The 22944-nt window shown below is 41.6% G+C and overlaps 1 protein-coding gene across 1 annotated transcript in view; it reads right to left on the bottom strand.

Annotated features, from left to right (window-relative positions):
* Positions 1-408: 408 nt before the first annotated feature.
* ARIH1 (ariadne RBR E3 ubiquitin protein ligase 1) overlaps positions 409-22944 on the bottom strand; it is a 76112-nt gene continuing 53576 nt past the window's right edge. Inside the window, exons 12-14 of the mRNA XM_075857723.1 lie at positions 14340-14600; positions 12516-12628; positions 409-1142 (exon numbers count right to left, since the gene is read on the bottom strand). Coding sequence (XP_075713838.1) covers positions 1058-1142; positions 12516-12628; positions 14340-14600 — 459 coding nt within the window. The 3' untranslated portion in view covers positions 409-1057. The remainder of the gene's footprint in view (positions 1143-12515; positions 12629-14339; positions 14601-22944) is intronic.

Raw genomic sequence — 22944 nt, 5'->3', positions numbered from 1 at the left:
CTCATTCCCATTTTGATCACTTCAAGTAACATAATAATAGATTACCAATATCTAGCAGAAATCCACTCAATCACACAAAGCGCTTCCCTGTAAATCACAGCCAGATATAATGCAACGTACGCAACCAACATTCTCTACCGAGTTGATATTGTGGCAACTGGGGAGATCTTTTTGGACTGTGTAGACACATTGGCCAGTCAAAAAGATCCCAGGAATAAACAGCACAGCCAGGACCAATGATCTTTAAGAAAGAATAAATATTTTTTTTTCCTGTTTTGTACTTCAACATGATGCAAACACCATGCGTCCCACCTCAACTCTTCTCATGCAGATGCACTATTTACAAGGTTGAAAAATACTGCTGTCTTCTGGTCAGTTTAATCTTGTTTTGTGTTTAAAAGTCATGTACAAAGCTATTTTTTTTTTATTTTTTTTTCTTCTATTTTTTCAACTTTTCAAAGCATTTCAGCTCCAACCCAGGAATAGAAAAGGTGCGGAGGGCAGCCTGAAGATAAAAGGAAAATCGAGAAGAAAAAGGGAAACTGGCAGAGAAAGCAGACTGGTTTAACAGGAGAGACATAGGCAAAAAAAAAAAAAGGTTGGCAAGGTGGTATGAAGAACGAAGGGAAACGTTCGAGGGGAAATCAGCCTGATTATGGCAAGCCAAAGTTAGGAGAAAGCATTTGCAAATAGCTGAGGTGCTGCACACATTTTAACCCCTTGGTAATCAAAGTAACTAGCAATGCCTTATCAAACAATTTTACATGCAGATCAGGGCTTTCCCAGTCACTATTGCCAAGGGGTTAAATAAGCCTACAATACTGTCAAACCACTGCCTCTGCTAACTGCTTTCTTTTTATTATTACAATATAATTTACTTAAACTTTCTGTTAACAAAAAAAGGGGGAAAAAAAACATTCTGGCAAGAGATGAGAGCAAGAAATTGGAAAGTAAAACGGCTGAATGTGCGAGGACCGGACTCATGGGGTAGAGATGCATTTAATTGGATTTGAAATCTAGTGTCAGGTGGCAACAGAGGTTGGTCTGTGGAGATGGATCAGTCCTCAATATATTCCCACAAGTCCTTCTCGTAACCTTCGTGCACATGAAGAAGCAGAACCCGCCTCCTACTCTCGCAGTATCTAAGGACAGAAAGCAAAATATTAGGCTCGTTTACAATGAAAGTATCTATTTAATGCATAGGGGACGAATACAAAAGCAGTACATTGTGTATTGTAAGGGGTTGTCCAAGGTTTGGCAAGATCTGCTTGCAGTGATTAGACATACATTTAGAGGATGACATATCTAGACTTGAACTCCTGCTCAAAGTAGAAGTTTGCGACGACCCATCAGTGTAGGCAAGGCTTTGGTTACACCATGCAGTGTACTCTGTTTAACCCCTTAAAGGAACAGTGTCACCAAATTTTTTTTTTTATATCAGTTTTATGTTAGGGTTTTATTAAAAACGTTTATATTTATTTGTGTGTTTGTGTGTTACTTTTTTCTATTTTTACACTTTTTCTTCCCTATGGGGGCTGCCATTTTTTTTCCATTTCTGTATGTGTAGATTAACGACACATATAGACATGGAATACGGCAGCTCCAGTCCCATAGGGACTGCGAACGGGGCCCGTTCCATCCACTTTGGTGTACGCCGTGTGTGTGGGAACGGCGCATGCGCCGCTCCCACACAGTCCGATTTGAAATGCGCGCCGTCCAGCGCCATTTTCCTGTGGACCGGAAGTCGCAGCCGGGCAGTAAGATTACTACTTCCGGTCGGGGCTTCCGGACTTGTGCACATGGAGCAGCGGCAGCAGACGGAGCGGACGGACCGGAGGGAGCGGCGGCGACAGGAGCAGGTAAGTGATTTCTATGTATGTTCGTGTTTCAGTGTGTTTTACTAGTGTATGTAAACCTTCTACACTGTGTGTTAGCTCAAAAAATGGCGACACACAGTGTAGGAGGTTAGACCGTTCAAACCCCTCGTTTCTCCCGGCACTAGCCGGGATAAAGGAGGGGGGGATTCTGAGAGCTCACTAGAGCGAGGGATTTTTTCCCAATTTTGCAGCATAAAGCAATGTGGTTGCTTTACCACATGCAATGCTGCAATTTTGGGAAGTGCTCCATCTAGTGACCAGTGCTTGGAAATATTATAAATTGAATCCAATTTATAATATTTCCTGACTCGTGAAAAAAATAAAAAAATTAGAACAACGTTTAATCACCTACACACTAATTGTTTAGCTAAAAAAAACAAACATGTTTTGCTGGCAACACATTCCCTTTAAGGACGCAGCCTAGTTTGGGCCTTAAGGCTCAGAGCCCATTTTTTTAAATCTGACATTTCAATTTATGTGGTAATAACGTCGGAATGCTTAAACCTATCCAAGCGATTCTGAGATTGTTTTCTCGTGAGGCATTGGGCTTTATGTTAGTGGTACAATTTGGTCGATATATTCAGTGTTTATTTGTGAAAAATTGCAAAATTTAGGGAAAAATTTGAAAAAATAGTATTTTTCTGAATTTAAATGCATCTGCTTGTAAAACAGATGATGGTTATACCACCCAAAATAGTTACTAGTTCACATTTCCCATAAGTCTACTTTAGATCGGCATTGTTTTTGAGCATTATTTTATTTTTCTTGGACGTTACAAGGCTTAGAACATGAACAGCAATTTCTCATATTTTTAAGAAAATTTCAAAAGCCTTTTTTTTAAGGTACCTGTTCAGTTCTGAAGGGGCCTATGTATTAGAAACCCCCATAAAACACCCCATTTTAAAAACTAGACCCCTCAAAGTATTCAAAACAGCATTTAGAAAGTTTTTTAACCCTTTAGGCATTTCACAGGAATTAAAGCAAAGTGGAGGTGAAATGTACAAATTTCATTTTTCTTGCTGTATTTCAATGTTATTCTATTTTCTTTCTGTAACACAAAAGGTTTTACCAGAGAAATACTACTAAATATGTATTGTCCAGATTCTGCCGTTTTTAGAAATGCCCCACATGTGGCTCTAGTGTGTTCGTGGACTAAAACACAAGCGACAGAAGCAAAGAAGCACCTAGTACAATTTGAGGCCTCTTTTTTATTAGAATATATTTTAGGCAGCATGCCAGGTTTGAAGAGGTGTTGAGGTGCCAAAACAGTAGGAATCCCCCAATAGTGACCCCATTTTGGAAACTATTAAACAACAAGATGCCAAAGGCAAAAACGACCCTATTTCCCAACTACCATTAAATTGTATTTAGAATCTTTAATGTGCTATTACAGCAAACAGACATACAGACAAAACCAACATAAAGGGTAAAATTATCAATGCATGGATAGGGTCAATAGCCGTTCGTGGTTGTGGCAATGTGCATATGTGTATGCCGTTTGTATAGTCCCTGTTGGTAACAGTGTGCCGATTGTATAAACAATAAATGTAGCAGTGACACGTGTGTCTATCGTCCGTGTCTACAGACAGACTGATACAGCAAGCACCGACACCGGATTTCTCGGCAGTAAGATAGTTAAGTTGCTAAATTGCCCTAATGCCAGCATGTATTAAAATAGAACAGAGAGCCCCCCCGACATGTTTCGCTACTATGTAGCGTCCTCAGGGGTTCATGGGGCTACTCATACCGTAGCCCCATGAACCCCTGAGGACGCTACATAGTAGCGAAACATGTCGGGGGGGCTCTCTGTTCTATTTTAACCCCTTAGTGACCACTAATACGCCTTTTAACGTCATTCACTACTGGGCTTTAGGCTAGGCTGACGCCTTTTCACGTCAGCCTAGTCTAAGTCCTGCACGGGTCTCCCGTGCAGGCAGGAGCCGTGGCTCTGCTGTCTGATGACAGCTGAGCTCCTGCTCCAACACCCGCGATCGAAGTTTACTTCGGTCGCGGCCGTTTAACCCGTTAAATGCCGCCGTCAATAGCGACCGCGGCATTTAACTTTGTTTACAGAGGGAGTGCGCTCCCTCTGTTACTCATCGGCGGCCCGCGAATGCAATCGCGGGTCTCCGATGGGGTGTCATGGCAGCCGGGGGACTGATAAAAGCCCCCAGGTCTGCCCTGGACATATGCCTGTTAGGACGCGCCGGAGGCACGTCCTAACAGATTGCCTGTCAGATTTACACTGACAGGCAATAATGCTCTGGTATACGAAGTATACCAGAGCATTATAGCAGCGATCGGAACATCGCACAGTAAAGTCCCCTAGTGGGACTAATAAAATCAGTCAAAGTGAAATAAAGATTATTAATAAAAAGTACAGTAAAAAAATAAATAAAACCATTTTTTTCCATAAAAAGTGGTTTTATTTAGTAAAAGTGTAAAAAAAAAAAAAAAGTACACATATGTGGTATCGCCGCGACCGTAATGACTCCATTAATAAAGTTAATATGTAATTTAAACCGCAAAGTGAACACCGTAAAAAAAAATTTTTTTTCCATTGCCCCCCCAAAAAGTCATAATAAAAATGAATCAATAAGTCCCATGTACCCCAAAACAGTACCATTCAAAACTACGTCTTGTCCCGCAGAAAACAAGCCCAAAAAATCACTACATTGATGGAAAAATAAAAAAATTACGGCTCTTGGAAAGCGACGATGCAAAAACAAATAATTTTAGTTCAAAAGTGTTTTTATTGTGCAAAAGTCGTAAAACATAAAAAAACCTCCACATATGTGGTATCGCCGTAATCGTACCGACCCATAGAATAAAGGTCACATGTTAATTACGTCGCACAGTGAACGGCGTCAATTTAAAAACGCATAGAACAATGGCGGAATTTCAGTTTTTTTTTATAATCCCCCCCAAAAAGGTTAATAAAAGTTAATATAAAAATTATATGTACCCAAAAATGGTGCCATTAAAAAGCACAACTAATCCCACAAAAAACAAGTCCTCATACAGCTATGTAGACGAAAAAATAAAAACGTTATAGCTCTTTGAATGCGACTATAGAAAAACGAATAAAATAGCTTGGTTATTAGGGCCTAAAATGGGCTGGTCACTAAGGGGTTAATACATGCTGGCATTAGGGCAATTTAGCAACTTAACTATCTTACTGCCGAGAAATCCGCTGTCGGTGCTTGCTGTATCAGTCTGTCTGTAGACACGGACGATAGACACACGTGTCACTGCTACATTTATTGTTTATACAATCGGCACACTGTTACCAACAGGGACTATACAAACGGCATACACATATGCACATTGCTATAACCACGAACGGCTATTGACCCTATCCATGCATTGATAATTTTACCCTTTATGTTGGTTTTGTCTGTATGTCTGTTTGCTGTAATAGCACATTAAAGATTATAAATACAATTTAATGGTAGTTGGGAAATAGGGTCGTTTTTGCCTTTGGCATCTTGTTGTTTAATTGTTATATTAGACCTGCCAACTACCAAGGGTCCAAACCTTTTTTCATTTTGGAAACTACAACCCTCAAGGAATTCATTTATGGTTATTGTTACCATTTTGACCCCATAGTTTTTTCACAGCGCGTATTTGAATTGGGCTGTGAAATTAAAAAAATGACCGTTTTTCCAATAAGATGTCATTTTTTATAAAAATTTCTTATTTTCAAAGGGAACAAAAGGCCCCATTTTGTTGCCCAATTTGTCCTGAGTGCGGCAATACCCCATTTGTGGTGATAAACTGCTGTTTGGGCCCATGGGAGGGCTGAGAAGGAAAGGAGCGCTATGTGTTCTTAGGAGTCCAGATTTTGCTGGATTGGTTTTCGGGTGCCATGTCGCATTTGCAGAGCCCCAGAGGTATCAAAGCAATGGAAACCCACCAAAAGTGACCCCATTTTGGAAACTACACCCCTCAAGGAACTAATTTATGGGTGTTGTGACCATTTAGATCTAACAGTTTTTTCACAATTTATTTTAATTGGGCTGTGAATTTAAAAAAAATTAAATTTTTTTCCAATAAGATGTAGTTTTGGCACAAAATTTCTTATTTTCACAATTTGTCGTGAGTGCGGAAATACCCCAATTGTGGTGATAAACTGCCGTTTGGGCCCATGGGAGGGCTCAGAAGGAAAGGACCACCATTTGGCCTACTGGGGATTTTCTGGTGCTAAGTCATGTATGCAGAAGCGCCTGAGGTACCAGTACAGTTGAAACCCCCGAGAAGTGACCCCGTTTTAAAAACTAAACCCCTTAAGACATTCATCTAGAGGTGTAGTGAGCATTTTGACCCCACAGGTACTGTGTAAAAGACAATGCGCAGCGGATGGTGCAGAGTGAGATTTGCAATTCTCTATACATATATGCCAATGCAGTGTCCTATATATTGTGCCCAGCATGTGCCACCAGAGATATACACCCCATAAACTGTAATGTAGGTTCTCCTGGGTACGGCAATACCCTACATGTGGCAGTTAACAGCTGCCTGGGCACACAGCAGGGCCCAGAGGGGAAAGATGAGGGGGGATAAGCTCTGTGGAGTGCATCAGGGTAAATAAAACTGGGGTAAATTAAAAATAAAGGGATGGATACATTTTAAAACCCTTTCATACAGAGCCCTGGTTTTTCGGGACACGTGTCATATTGATATATTGTGTCCTTCCTTATCCCCCTCTTATAGCAGACTTTGCACCTCTTTTGACTTTTTCCCTTCTAGCCAGATTGGGGAACTTCCCCTGGAAAGTGTTGCCCTGGTACGATGCGTGTGGCCTCGCTTCCAGAAGTACTGGGTGTCCCCCTTCTTGGTCCCTAAAGATTAGGTTCTTGATAACCACCTTTTGAAATTCCAGGAACGTTCCCGTCTGGCCTGAACATCGACATAGCACGTACACATTGTACAATGCCATCTGTATGATGTGCCCGGCCAGCTTCTTATACGACACCGTATGGCGCTGCAGGGCTTCAGGACTTGATCTGACTAGTCCACCAATCCCATGTACCTATTGTAGTCAAGGATGCAGTCTGGTTTGGGGGTGTCTGTACTGGTACATGGGTACTGGTGTGACATCTCTCGTCTTGTACTTGACACACAATATGTTGCTGCTAGATTGTGCCCTGCTCTCACCCCTTCTGAGTGTTTGCCCAAGCAGAGTCCTAGGGAGGCCTCTCAGATTTCGTCTAGCAATGCCGCATGCCGCAGTACTTCTGGAAACGAGGCACCTGAAGAGTGGGACGCTGGTATAAAAATTATCCAGGTAGAGGTGGTAACGCTGGTCCAGCAGTGGGTGCACCAAATCCCACACAATTTTTGCATTAACTCCCAGTAAAGGGGGGCATTCTGGGGGCTGAATACTGGTGTCCTTCCCTTCATACATCCTAAATTTGTAGGTATACCCTGATGCACTCTCGCACAGCTTATACATCTTCACGCCATATCTTGCCCTCTTACCCGGCAAGTACTGGCGGAATTGAAGCCTCCCTTTAAAATGTACCAAGGACTCATCAATAGAAATACACTTCTCGGGGGTGTATGCTTGGGAAAACCGGGCACTGAAACTGTCTAATAGGTTTCTCCGTTTATATAAACGGTCAAAACTGGGGTCATCTCTGGGTGGGCACTGCTCATTATCAGTATAATGTAAGAAGCAAAGTATTGCCTCATTTTTACTTATTTTTAGGTTCCAGTTCAGTCCTGAAGTTGCTTTGAGGGGCCTATATATTAGAAAACCCTAACACACACCCCATTTTAGAAACTAGACCCCTCAAAGTATTCACAACAGCATTTAGAAAGTTTATTAACCCTTTAGGTGTTTCACAGGAATTTAGAGCAAAGTAGAGGTGAAATTAAATTAATTTAATTTATTAGGCACCATGTCCGGTTTGAAGAGGTCTTGTGGTGCCAAAACAGTGGAAACCCCCCAAAAGTGACCCTATTTTGAAAACTAGACCCCTTGAGGAATTCATTGTAGTTTTCATGGGGTGAAATGCGACTTTTTGATCAGTTTTTATTCTATTTTTAAGTGGAGTGGTGACTAAAAAACAGCAATTTTACTATTGTTTTTTATTCTATTTTTTTTACAGCGTGCACCGTGCGCTATAAATGACACATTCACTTTATTCTGCGGGGCGATACGATTACGGCGATACCAGATGTTTATAGTTTTTTTTATGTCTTTTTATGTTTTTTTATGCACAATAAAATACATTTTCTAAAAAATAATTTTCTTTTTGTGTTGCCATATTCTAGGAGCCATAACCGTTTTATTTTTCCATCAGGAAAACCGTGTGATGACTTGTTTTTTGCGTAACGAACTGTAGTTTCGATCAGCACCATTTGACTTTTTGATCTCTTTTTATTCAATTTTATGGGAGAAGAAGTGACCAAACAATTGTGATTCTGGTACGGTTGATTATTATTTTGTTTTATGGCATTCACTGCGCGGGATAAATAACATAATTTTGTAGTTCAGGCTGTTACGGACGCAGCGAATTATGTATAGTTTATTTATATATTTTTATTAATAATAAAGGACTGATGAGGGAAAAAGGGGGATTTTTACTTTTAAAACTTTTATTTTATTATTTTTCCACAACTTTTTTTTACACTTTAACCCCTTAGTGACCAGCCCATTTTAGGCCCTAATGACCAAGCTATTTTATTCATTTTTCTATAGTCACATTCAAAGAGCTATAACTTTTTTATTTTTTCGTCTACATAGCTGTATGAGGACTTGTTTTTTGCGGGATTAGTTGTACTTTTTAATAGCACCATTTTAGGGTACATATAATTTTTTTATTAACTTTTATTAACTTTTATTAACTTTTTTTGGGGGGGATTATAAAAAAAAACTGAAATTCCGCCATTGTTCTATGTGTTTTTAAATTGACGCCGTTCACTGTGCGGCGTAAATAACATGTTACCTTTATTCTATGGGTCGGTACGATTACGGCGATACCACATATGTAGAGGTTTTTTTATGTTTTACGACTTATGCACAATAAAAACACTATTGAACTAAAATTATTTGTTTTTGCATCGTCGCTTTCCAAGAGCCGTAATTTTTTTATTTTTCCATCAGTGTAGTGATTTTTTTCGACTTGTTTTTTGTGGGACGAAACGTAGTTTTGATTGGTACTGTTTTGGGGTGCGTGGGACTTATTGATTCATTTTTATGATGACTTTTTTGGGGGCAATGGAAAAAAATTGCAATTTCGCCATTGTTTTTTGCGTTTTTATTTTACGTTGTTCACCTTGCGGTTTAAATTACATATTAACTTTATTAATGGAGTCATTACGGTCGCGGCAATACCATATATATGTGTACTTTTATTTTTACACTTTTACTTAATAAAACCACTTTTTATGGAAAAAAATGGTTTTATTTATTTTTTTACTGTACTTTTTATTATTAATCTTTATTTCACATTGGTGACTTATTTTATTAGTCCCACTAGGGGACTTTACTGTGCGATCTTCCGATCGCTGCTATAATGCTTTGGTATACTTCGTATACCAGAGCATTATTGCCTGTCAGTGTAAATCTGACAGGCAATCTGTTAGGACGTGCCTCAGGCGCGTCCTAACAGGCATATGTCCAGGGCAGACCTGGGGGTTTTTATCAAGCCCCCGGCTGCCATGACACCCCATCGGAGACCCGCGATCGCATTCGCGGGCCGCCGATGGGTGACAGAGGGAGCTCACTCCCTCTGTAAACAAAGTTAAATGCCGCGGTCGCTATTGACGGCGGCATTTAACGGGTTAAACGGCCGCGATCGAAACTTCGATCGCGGGCGTTGGAGCAGGAGCTCAGCTGTCATCAGACAGCAGAGCCCCGGCACCAGCCTGCACGGGAGACCCGTGCAGGACTTAGACTAGGCGAACGTGAAAAGGCGTCAGCCTAGCCTAAGGACCCTTAGTGACGAACGTTAAAAGGCGTATTGGTGGTCACTAAGGGGTTAATTTGTCCCACTAGGGGACTTGAGGGCAGGAGGCCCTGATCGCTATTCTATTACACTGCACTACATGCGTAGTGCAGTGTATTAGAGCTGTCAGCTATTTGCTGACAGCAAGCATAGTGGGTCCTGACTTTGTCAGGACCCACTAGGCTTCTGTCGCTGGCGTAGCCAGAGTCAAATGTTAGTACTCTGGTTGCCATAGTAGCCATCGCCGGCCGCTATCGTGTAGCGGGCCGTCGATTGTGGATTAACCCCTAAGAAGCCGCGATCGGTATTGAACGTGGCTTCTAAGGGGTTAATCGGCGGGGATCGCCGCGATCGGTCCCTGCACACTGAGCTGTGATAACCTGCTGTCGGAAACAGCAGGTATCACAGCTCAAACACGCGCCGGGGAAAGATGGCGCCGTGTTAACTCAGGTCAGTACTATTACTGAGCTGAGCGCAAACGATGTGCTCAGCGCAACGTAATAGTACTGAGCTGAGCGGGAAGGGGTTAAAAGCGTTGTATGAATACATTTTTAAGGGCTCATTCAGATGAACATGACTAACGTCCGTGTGCTGCGCATGTAAACCACACGCAGAACACGGACCCATTGATTTCAATGGGGCCGTTCACACATGGAGTTTTCACACAGCGGGAGTCCGTCGCGTGAAACTCACTGCATGTCCTATATTGGTGCGTTTTCACGCACCTACACGCTCATTTAAGTCAATGCACATCCGTGTGCGTTGCGTGATTTGCGCATTAATTCAATTGAAAATAATTTTAAAAAAGTGCTTTGCATAAGATGCATACCGCAACACACACTGACCAGATCCACGCGCGTTTTTCACAAGCGTGAATCTTATACACTCGTGTGACTGTAGCCTAACTTTGTATAAAAAATACATAAAACCTAGGTTTTGTATTAATGGACAGAATAGCACGAGATTCTTGATGTATTGGGATGTCCTTCCAATTCCCTAACAATTATTCTAAATTGTCAAGCAGTAGTTAAATATTATACTGGGTGGTAAAACCGGAATTAAAAAGGTAAAAAGTTTTTATTTTTTTGGTCCTCTTGCCTGGGTAGAGAAAAAAGAAAGAATAAGAATGGTTTAAAAATGGTGTCTCTCCTGGCTGTATAGGAGAGCAGTTAAGAAATACATTTATAAGTTTTATGATGGACAAGCTTCATGCACTGTTTTTGGACATAAACGAATAATAAAAACGAGTGAAATGAAAAATTGTCACGCAATAGGCACAGCAGGTCGCCCTGATAAAGATGGAGCTTTCAGCCTCTGTGTGAACGTGTATTCTCAACCTCCAAGTGTGCAGTAGTGCTAATGGAAATTCTCAGCTTAATTTTCAGGAATTATATTTTCAAAAAAATGTCAAAGTAATATTCCAAAGTAAGCTCACTGGATGGAAGAGGGGCTTCAGGAGAGTTCTTTATTCAGAAGTAGTTATAGGTTTCTAAATATCGACTGATTCAAGGAAAAGCCTTGATGAGTGTCAGAACACAAACTTTAGAAGTCGTTTTCCTGCTTTATTATTTTCAGTCAAGTCAGAAGGTCACATTGGTGGGCAGTCAAGGAGCTGGGAGTTACAGAAACCTATGATTGCTCTCCTAGAACCAACTGATGTGACCTCCTGACATTTGAATATTCTAAACCAAAGATTAGAGAAAGGCAGTCAATTACATTCACACAATCAAAAAACATAGAAATAACGCAATTTAGTAAGAAATATGTTTAACCTATAATTAACAGTGTTTTTGCCACAAACGACATTTATCACTTGCCCACAGGATAGGGAATAAGTGTATGATCGCTGTGGGCCCCACCAAAACTGGGAATGGGGGTCTAAGCCCGGAGCCCAGTTCTCCTGACTGCACAATGACGCACTGGCTGTCAGCCACTTTAGACTTTGAATGGAGCAGCAAGTTCAACCTCTGCTCCATTTAAACTCCTCCTCACTGCGTCGTGCAGCAAGGAGGAACGGGGGGACTCGGGACTATCGTAGGGGAGGGGGTCAAAGTGATCATACATTTATAACCTAACTTGTGGATAGGTGACAAATGTACATTGTGGAAAAACCCCTTTAACCTTCTTACAATAAGCAAATTACATCATTTGTGCTAGATAGCAAGAGTCCTAGGTAGCAAGGAAAATAAGAATGAGTAGATATTAGTCTACAAGAAAGGAGAATAAAGACAAACTCGTCTGGCTTCACACATTACTAGAGCTGGCCATACACTAGTGATTTAGGATCTCTGAAAAGGCAGATTTAGACAATTTTCCGCCACAGTTGTACTTTTTTCTTGACACATACAAGTGTAACAGACGCTGCAGACAAATAACTGTGTAAAAGTGATCTACCATATTGTATTTTTTCGGTAGTTATAGCATGCAATCCTTGGAAAGTCGTTCATCACAAACAACAAACCTGTATCGCATAAATAGATGCCCAGACCAAGCCACCGATTAAGGCAGAGATTTATCGCCGAGTTGTCGTTTTAACTGTTGGCATTGTCGTCCAGAACATTAACAGACCAACGGTGAACAAGTTATTCAGAAAACGGATGTCTAAAATGACTATTGTATGGCCAGCCTAAATGGTACTTTAGATAGAAAACACACATTATGGCAAATACCAATAGGTACCAACCTGTACTTATCTTGTACTTTTTGCTTAATGTCTTGAAGGGAATCCTGGGAAATATCCCGTTCCAGATATCCAGACAGAACTTCTGTTGCATTTTCTAAATCTGCCTGATTATTCTACCAAGAAACGCTAAATATTAGATTGTGTTAAAAAGATAGTACTTCCCAAATATAATTCACATAACACTATGTTAAAGGGAACCTGTCACCAGCATTTCACCTATTAAACCAGCACTACCTGGTGGTAGAGGGGGAAAAATCATTTCTATATAACCTATAATTGTCTTCTTAGTCGGCTCCGTAGCTTTAGTATTCAGTTTTTTAGTGTTCACACACCGTATGCTAATGAGCATAAAAGAGTCATATCTTTGTTTGAAAAAGAGTCAAATCTTCATTTGAAAAGAGTCAAATCTTTCCGAGTTTACCCCGCCTCCTTACTTTTGATTGACAGCTCCTCGCCTTCCCCCAGCACACAATATCCCGCGCTTGTGCATTGATGTCCTCTTCTGGTGTGTGCGAATAATGGGACACCGGATTATTATGATAAAAGGCGCGAAATGTCTGCAGATCGTTATTTACAGTCAGAGGAGTTTAGGAGACGCGATAACGGCAATTAACTTTTTATAGCAGCGGCCAGTGAGGGATATATAAAAGTTCAATAGGTGAAATGCTGGTGACAGGTTCCATTTAAGCTACCACTGACTTTAAAAAACATGTACATCTTCATTACCATGTATTTATTTTCTTTATTACTCCAATGCATCCAAAATGAAAAATAAATTAAGTTCAAAATCAGTCTTCATTTTAAATGTCCTATTGTTCTGTGCCTTCAGCTGTTTGTATGTGCTATACAGACCTATGCATCTCCATGGTAATAGACAACAACCCATAAGTAGTTTTCCTAACATACATATAGTATATTAATAGGGAGTATGGGACAGATAGAAAGGAGTATGACTGTAGGACAGACTATGGAGACACATGCCTGAAAGGTAGCAGTAGACAAAACCAGAACACATTTTTAGTGAAGGCTATTTGCAAATTTGCGTCATTTTTTGCATTTTAGATGCATTGGAGCAATAAAAAAAAAAAAAAAAAATGCTTGTGAAGGTGTACCTATATATTTATAATTCCATAACACGTTAATTACACTACACAAGCCACTATATAATTTTTTTTATAAGTAATATAGGGTGCGCCTGCAGCCCAGACTATAGTGCCTTGTTATGTATCTGTTCTCAAGTGTCAGTTTTTATGTTATTCAGCTCTAACAACTAGGGCAGGGTAGGATAGCTGTAGAATAACATGTAGTATATGCACTAAAACATCAACCTATTACCTATGACAGTGAGTAATAAGAGAAAAAAATAAATAAACACCAGACAAGGTTTATGCTGGATATATACAGGCAGGTCATCATATATCCAGTTCATCGGATTGAACATTCAAAAGTGTGAAAATTGAGGGAGATGACAAAATTATTGAAAAAAATTGTTTTTTTTTTAAAGCATAGTTGCACTAAAGTTAACTTCCAGTTTCTACTTAAAGCATAGCTCCACTTATGAAGCATGCTGGGTCTCCTGCAGGAGAGGCAGGTGGTGCTGGTCCCTATGCAGGTGAGTATTCAACATCCATTGGTTGCCTTAGCAAGCACAACCCCACACCCTGCCTCCCATTGTCTCCTGCCATTAGCTTTAAACTTCAGACTGGAGAATGTGTGTACTACAAGGTGGAGCTGCACTTATATAGTGACTAGAGGATAGCTTTCATATCAGTAATAATCACAAAACGCATATTTTATCCACATAACTCATGTAATATAACTAACCTCAAAGATAATTGACTGGTTGTTCTTCTTGAGGTAGAACGCGAAGACATAAGTGTACATGAGTGTGGAGCGGCACTGGCACAGAACGTCCACAGCCTTTTTTAGAAACTGCACTTCAATCCATGACATGTTATGTTGCTGCATCTCCTCCATCTTCTGCTTGACTTGGGCATATAGCTTGTGCTCAAATCGCAAGCTCTGCATGTGGTTCATGTAGCGGTTGCAGTAGAACAGATATCTTTGTAAGGCTGCTCTGGATCGCTGTGCCAGTGGAATACAGTACAATGATGAGCTCTTTCTCAAATTAAAAAATGCAAAATCATATTGGACATTTATAGGAATATTCCAGACAAAGAGAAAAAAAAACTAACATAAGCAGTGCCCATAAGACCTACCTAACCCCCCCCCCTCTCATTATTGATGTTAGTTACAGCAACTTAATTTTTCATCAGTAGGTTATGCTGGTAAAAGCGGACTTCTAGAGTTCGTTGTGTCACATCTAGGTATAGATTATACCCACAGCTCTTCTCCCTGAATACGTGGTCATGCTCCACTCGCTTGTTTCCCAAGTTCTATGCATAACATTGTCTACTTCACACTCGCTGCACAGACTCCTCGCTGCACAGACTCCTCCCTGCTCTCTTGGCACATATGTTGCATCAAAACATCCAGATGAAGCATAATTGCAGGGATGGTACTGCAGGTCCTGTATCCTGCTTCTCCCAGGTAGAGCTTCATTTATTTATGAGAAAGAAAAAAAATATTATTTTTTCTCGAACCCAGTCCAAGAGAGAGCCCAGTGACTAAGTTGAGAAATACTGTTCATGTTAAATTAGCTTGAACAGGCTTCTCTACAGTTGCAAACAGGCAAGCTGTCTTGCAGCTGCAGGTCTCCGCATAAATAGGCCTCAGAAAACCAGAAAAGTGCTGAGAGGTAATGTAGTCATTTATACATTAGTGATCGCATGCCTAACTTTGCATATGGAGACAGAAATTTTTTTATAAAAGGAAAACTACAATAAAGGGAGAAGGGAAACACAAATCCCCTATGAGATGTCCCCTTCCCCACGGCATTGTTAGGAAAAAAAAAAAAATGCCTGCTTTCGCATATTAAAGGCTATGGACACCTTTGCACTGAATTTTTTTTTAAATCGTTTATTGATTCCAGAAAATTAGACAACTTTCTAAAAGTGTTCTACCAATTTGCCGCTGTAGAGTCTGTGCAACTCCTGCAGATAACAAGCTGTGATGCTGCTCCTAACTCAAATCAGTCAGTTCACTTTTCCTGACCGGCTGACATAATCTGCTCTCTGCAGGGAGGGGGAGGTGGTTGTACACGGCAGATCAGGTAGTGTAGTGGGGGAAGTGTCCACGTTTTCAGGGGGGGGGGGGAGCACATAGGCTGTCAGTATCAGCTGATGAGTATCAGAGTGTAGATACGGAGGAAAGCAAATGGAGAATCACACAGGCTAGTGTAGAAAGAATATATTACCTATCAACTCGTCCTGAGCTGCAGGTGCTTGCCACATTAGGACAAGCATTCTCGTCCTGTGCGACAGCCAGTGTGTCCGCATGATCAGGAGAGGGCCAACAGCTGTAAATACAAAGCCGCAGCTCCGCTCTGACAGATAGAAGAGAAACCACTTCTCTCCGCCGTTAACCCCTTGAATTCCGCGATCAAAGCCGATCACGGCATTCAAAGTGAACAGGAGGAGGGGGGGGACTCCCCTTTGATACTTGTGACGTAATCGAGGACCATATTCCGTTAGGGCATACTGAGGTATGCCCTAACCACTGCCTGTGTACAATCAGTTCACAGGCTAATGCATTGGCATATAAATATATGCCAGTACATTAACGTTCAAATATAAAAATCAAAATGACAAATTCCTCCATGTAATGTTAAAAAAACAAAAGTAAAAAAAATACACAGAAACACACGTTTTTACAATTAAAAAAACAAACAAACTTATAACATATTTGGTATCCAGGACCGTAACAAATGTGTAACATTTACGATGATCGGTGTATGGTGTTAAGAAAAAAGCAAAAAAAAACTTCAGCGGAACGGATATTTTTCTGCATTTTTGCCAAAATTATTTATATAAAATTAAATAATGTATATGTACCAAAAAATGGTACCTACATGAAAGTACAACTCGTCCCGACAAAACAAAGTCTCATACAGCTACTTTGTACAAAAAAAAAATAATCTAAAAAGTTACGAGCACCAGGATGCAAAAGATAAATATAAAAAAAAAATTGTTCTGTCCTCAAGGCCAAAATTGGCCGTGTCCTTTTTTTTTTAGTTAAACAGTTAGTGTATGAATGCTTAAACACTGTCCAAATTTTTTTAATTTTTTCACGAGTCAGGAAATATTATAAATTAGATTCTAATTTATAACATTTCCCAGTGCTGGTCACTAGATGGAGCAATTCCCAAAATTGCAGCATTGCATGTGGTAAAGCAACCACATTGCTTTATGCTGCAAAATTTGGGAATACTCACTCGCTCTAGTGAGTTCACAGAATCCCCCCTCCTTTATCCTAGCTAGTGCCAGGAGAAAGGAGGGGATTGAACGGTCAAACCTCCTACACAGTGTAGTAGGTTTACATACAGTAGTAAACACACAGTAAAACACGTACATACACAGACCTAACTTACCTGCTCCTGCCGCCGCTCCCTCCGGTCCGTCCGCTCAGTCTGCTCCCTCCGCTCCTCGTGCTTGCTTCAGAACACAAGTCCGGAAGCCGCGACCGGAAGTAGTCATCTCACAGTCCGGCCGCGGCTTCCGGTCGACATGAACATGGCGCCGGATTTCGCTCTAGCGAAGACCTGACTTTTGGTCTGTGTGGGAGCGGCGCATGCGCCGCTCCCAAACAGACCCCGTACGCTATAGTGGATGGAACGGCTCCCGCTCGCATTCTCTATGGGAATGTTTGTGCCGTATTCCATCACTGTATGTGTCGTTAATCGACACATACAAAGATGGCAAAAAAAATGGCAGCCCCCATAGAGAAGAAAAAGTAAAAAAATATAAAAAAGTAAAACACAAACACACACATAAATAAAAGATTTTATAATAAAACACTAAATGCAAATTGATATCAAATTTTTTTTTTTCGTGACACTCGTCCTTTAAGGGGTTAAACCAGGAATGCCGTATACACAGAGGCGTAGCTATAGGGGTCGCAGCGGTCGCAATTGCCCCACGGCCCCCCGCACCACATCAATAAAAAGTTACTATAGTAACTCGGGCCGCGGGCCCCTGTTACTATAGTAACTGACTGTACTTCCTTTCCTGGTTCCGGATCGCAGCGGAGGTCCTGACGTCACAACGCTACGCCCTGCGCACAACATCGAGAGGACAGAACTTCCGCCGCGGCTGAAGAGGAAGGTAAAATTAGTAACCCTGACTGCTAAAACGGATTGGCGGGGTCCGACTCCCGGGAGCCGGCCAATCAGCTGTTTTGAAGGGGCCGCAGCATTCGTACAAGAGCTGCTTCCCCTTCATTCTGGTCACACTATGAATCCGTGTCGGCGATTCACAGCGTGAGCGAGTAGTGAAATGAAGGGGAAGCAGCTCTCGTACGAGTGCTGCGGCCCCTTCAAAACAGCTGATTGGCGGATCCCGGGAGACGAACCCCGACACATCAGCTATTGATGGCCTATCCTGAGGATAGGCCATCAATGTTTAGGGACTGGACAACCCCTTTAAGCCTACGATGTAGCAGGCTTAGAGGGCCTATGAGACAGGATCACAGATTGTGTGATGCTATCTGCTGGGCCCTGTATTTAAGCCAATCACATGGTAGGCTTAGATACATGGCCCATTTGTGATCCTGTCTGATGGGCCCTATATTTAAGCCTACCACACTGTAGGTTTAGATACAGGGCCACAGCACACAGTAATCTTATACTGTATAAGATTACTGTCTGCTGGACCATGTATCTAAGCCTACCTTGTGGTAGGCTTAGATACAGGGTCCCACAGACAGTATCACACATGGGCCCTGTATCTAAGCCTAACACATGTGTTGCTAATCGTTTTTTGTGTGTTTCCTTACAGGTTCGGTCGTTGGACTACGTCGGATTCGAGGACTACTTCGATTACGGCTTTTTTATTATCAATAAAATGGTTAATGAGGGTTGTGTGGTTCTTTTATTTCAATAAAATATTTTTTCTGTCTTTTTTTTAAACTATATTTCTACCGCCTTAGTAATGGCGCCGGCTGATTGACAGCATCCATTGCTAAGGCGGGTCTTCGTGTTAGCCGGTGCAGAGGCTAACACTAAACCCAATTATTACCCCGGTACCCACCGCCACCAGGGTGCTGGGAAGAGCCGGTTACGATCCAGTACCTGACCATCTGTAGTGATGGTCGGCCACTGGGGCGGCCGCAGACTGGTATTATCAGGCTGGGAAAGGCCAGAAACAGTGGCCTTTCCCACCCTGGTGATGCTAGGCTGCTGCTGCTTTATTGTATCTGGCTGGTTATGAAAAATGGGGGGAACACCACGTCATTTAAAAATAAAAATAAATAATTGGAAAGAACGATGTGGGGCCCCCCCCAATTTTCATAACCAGCCAGATACAACATAGCAGCAGCAGGCAGCATTACCGGGGTGGGTATGGGCCACTGTTTTTGGCCTTCCCCAGCCTACTACCAGCCTGCGGCCGCCCCGGTGCCTAACCGTCACTACAGATGGTCGGGTACTGGTTCATACCCGGCTCTTCCCAGTACCCCTGGTGGCGATGGGTACCGGGGTAATAATGGGGGTTAGTGTTGGCCTCTGCACCTGCTAACATTAAGCCCCGCCTTAGTAATGGAGGTTGTCAATCAGCCGGCGGCCATTACTAAGGTGGTAATAATAAAGTTTAAAAAAATACAAGCACATAGAAAAAATATTTTATTGAAATAAAAAAACACAACCCCCATTAACTATTTTATTGAGAATAAAAAACCGCTGACATTGAAGTCCTCGTATCCGAACCTGTAAAAAAACACAATCACACAAAAATAATTAGTAACACATAAAGAAGCAAAATTATTATTCTTACCTTTCCTGGGTCCTGCGCTGGAGCTGCAATGTCAGCGAGCTGGGCCCTATATCTAATCCAATCATGTGTGATACTGTCTGCTGAGCCACTGTATCTAATCCTATCATGTCTGCTGAGCGGTGTATCTAATCCTATCATGTGTGATACTGTCTGCTGAGCGGTGTATCTAATCCTATAATGTGTGATACTGTCTGCTGAGCCACTGTATCTAATCCTATCCATAGTTGATAGGGTCGTAGTGCTATAGATATGCTATGCTGTCTCACATACACACACACATTTTTTTGGGGCGGACACATATGAATTGGGGCTATTTCCCCTGCCATTTTAAGTCCTTAGTGATGCCCCCGGCTGCTAGTGCTGCATTGGTGGGTCACTTAGGAGACCCAGCAATGCAGCTGAAAGCTGCGGACCGTCCGCCATGAGAAGTTTGCGGGGGATGGGCCAATAAGAACTTTTGCATCGGGGCCCATGAGCCTTTAGCTACGCCCCTGCATATACATACTCAGTAGATTTAAAGAGGCTCTGTCACCAGATTTTGCAACCCCTATCTGCTATTGCAGCAGATCGGCGCTGCAATGTAGATTACAGTAACTTGTTTTTTTTTTTTTTAAACGAGCATTTTTGGCCAAGTTATGACCATTTTTATATTTATGTAAATGAGGCTTTCTAAAGTACAACTGGGCGTGTTTAAAGTAAAAGTACAACTGGGCGTGTATTATGTGCGTACATCGGGGCGTGTTTACTACTTTTACTAGCTGGGTGTTGTGTATAGAAGTGTCATCCACTTCTCTTCACAACGCCCAGCTTCTGGCAGTGCAGCACTGTGACGTCACTCACAGGTCCTGCATCGTGTCGGCACCAGAGGCTACAGATGATTCTGCAGCAGCATCAGCGTTTGCAGGTAAGTCGATGTAGCTACTTACCTGCAAATGCCGATGCTGCTGTAGAATCAACTGTAGCCTCTGGTGCCGATGTGTCCTCGCTCGTCCGACTTGATGCAGGACCTGGGGCAGGAAGTGAGTGACGTCACAGCGTGATCTCTCGAGAACACGCTGTGTGTCTGCACTGCCAGAAGCTGGGCGTTGTGTAGAGAAGTGGATGATACTTCTATTCACAACGCCCAGCTAATAAAAGAAGTAAAAACGCCCAGATGTACGCACACAATACACGCCCAGCTGTACTTTAACTTTAAACACGCCCAGTTGTATTTTAGAAAGCCTCATTTGCATAAATATAAAAATGGTCATAACTTGGCCAAAAATGCTCGTTTTTAAAAAAACAAAACATTACTCTTATCTACATTGCAGCGCCGATCTGCTGCAATAGGAGATAGGGGTTGCAAAATCTGGTGACAGAGCCTCTTTAAATAACAGCCTGTATACCCTCAATGGTTTAAACTTTCAGTCTAAACAAATACCAACCAACTGATGCATATTGAGCCCCACATACACAAAGGAACACCACCACAGAACCCAGACGTGTTTCACCGTCAGCTTTTTCAAGGGGTGAAAAAGCTTGAAGAAGCTAATGGCGAAATGTACGTCAGGGTCCTGTGGTGGTGATCCTTTGTGTATGTGGGGCTCAAGATATAATAATCTGGTTGGTATTTGTTTAGATTGAAAGTTTAATCCATTGAGGGTATACAGGCTGTTATTTAACCCTTTCACGACCAAGGGTCATTGATACCCGTGTTCAGGTCAAATTTTCCATTTCTGATATGCACTTCTTTAAACGATGATATCTTTGCAACCGCTTTGAATATCCTTACTATTTTTACTTTGTTTTTTTTTACAAGACTCATGAGGCTTTAATTTTCTAGATTAGTTAAATTAATTCCATGTTTTACATTTTTATTATGAACAGACAAAGCACTAAAAATGAGGAAAAAAAACACTTTTGTATTTTTTTAAATGTATTTATCTGTTATTTATGTGTGTGTGCGAGCACACTGGCTCCGTTATCTCTGGGCAGAAGCCGATGAAGGGGGGAAGGGGGAGGTGTCGACACACACGGGCAGAGATAATTGCAGACTGCTTCATTGTGAGCAGCGCTGCACTTGTAACTTTAGTTTCATAAAAAAAATTACATGTTTGTTTTATGAAACTAAGTCAAAGATAGATTAGTGCAGGCCTGCTCACGCTGATGCAGCTTCTGCACTCATTAAACCCCGATGCACGGTGCAAACGTCTATATATGTGCTAACTGCACGAAGTTAGAATGTATATAGTCATATGGAAGTAGTTAAAGGGAATGTGTCGCTAGAAATTATTATATATTTTTTTTCAGTTAAACAGTTAGTATATAAGAGATTACACATTGTTTTAATTTTTTTTCACAAGTCAGGAAATATTATAAATTAGATTCTAATTTATAACATTTCCATGTGCTGGTCACTAGAGGGAGCAATTCCCAAAATTGCAGCATTGGCAATGTGGTAAAGCAACCTCATTGCTTTATGCTGCAAATTTGGGGTAGACACACTCGCTCTAGTGTCCTCACACAATTCCCCCCTCCCTTATTCTGGCTAGTGCCAGGAGAAGGAGGGGGTTGAAACTTCAAACCTCCTACACTGTGTGCCGCCATTTTCTGAGCGAATGACCAGTGTAGGAGGATTAGATACAGTGGTAATCAGACAGTATAACAAACATACACGAACATAATACACACATCACATACACAAACATAACTGACCTGCTCCTGCCGCCGCCTCCGCTCCTATACCTTGCGTCTTCGCTGCCTTGAACATATGGCCGGAAGCCGCGACCGGAAGTCGTCATCTTACTGTCCGGCCGCGGCTTCCGGTCCACATGAAAACGGCGCCGGATTTTGCTCTGCCGAAGACCTTCCTTTTGGTCTGTGTGGGAGCGTCGCATGCGCCGTTCCCACACAGACGGCGTACGCTATAGTGAATGAAACGGCTCCCGTTCGCATTCTCTATGGGGATGTATGTGCCATATTCCATCTCTGTATCGTTAATCGACACATACAGAGATTAAAAAAAAAAATGGCAGCCCCTATAGAGAAGTAAAAGTAAGAAAAAAGTACAACACAACAACAAGAATAAATAAAATTTATTTTAATATTAAAAGCAATATTATATAAAAAAAAAAATTCCCTTCCCTTTAAGGGTTAAAGAGGACTTGTCACTAGCTTAGTAATGCTCTATCGCCTAGCTAATATAATAGGCGCTGTCCCACTGGTAATGCTAGTGAAAATTGTGTCCCAAAAAGTTTATTATTTTAAAACTTATGAGCTTTTTTTTCTAAATATATAAATGAGCCTATACTTGACAAATGGGCGTCAACATTGGTGATTCTCCTGAGATGGATCTACGTTACAGCCTCTGACACTGTCCTATCAGCATGAAGCTGCTTCACACAGTATGAGACACATTCAAGAGGGATCACTCCAAACAGCCATATCGCGGGCTGTGGACCACCTAGAACAGTGCTTCTGGTGGCATACGAAAGAGATGAGATTCTAATCTTTCATATGACACCAGGATCGCAGTGCTAGCTGTGGTTGTTTTTTTCTGTTTC

This window comes from Rhinoderma darwinii, chromosome 3 (genome assembly GCF_050947455.1).
Source record: "Rhinoderma darwinii isolate aRhiDar2 chromosome 3, aRhiDar2.hap1, whole genome shotgun sequence".
In the NCBI taxonomy this organism is placed as follows: domain Eukaryota; kingdom Metazoa; phylum Chordata; class Amphibia; order Anura; family Rhinodermatidae; genus Rhinoderma; species Rhinoderma darwinii.
Note: the sequence above shows the minus strand (reverse complement) of the source record. Positions and strands in the feature narration are given on the sequence as shown.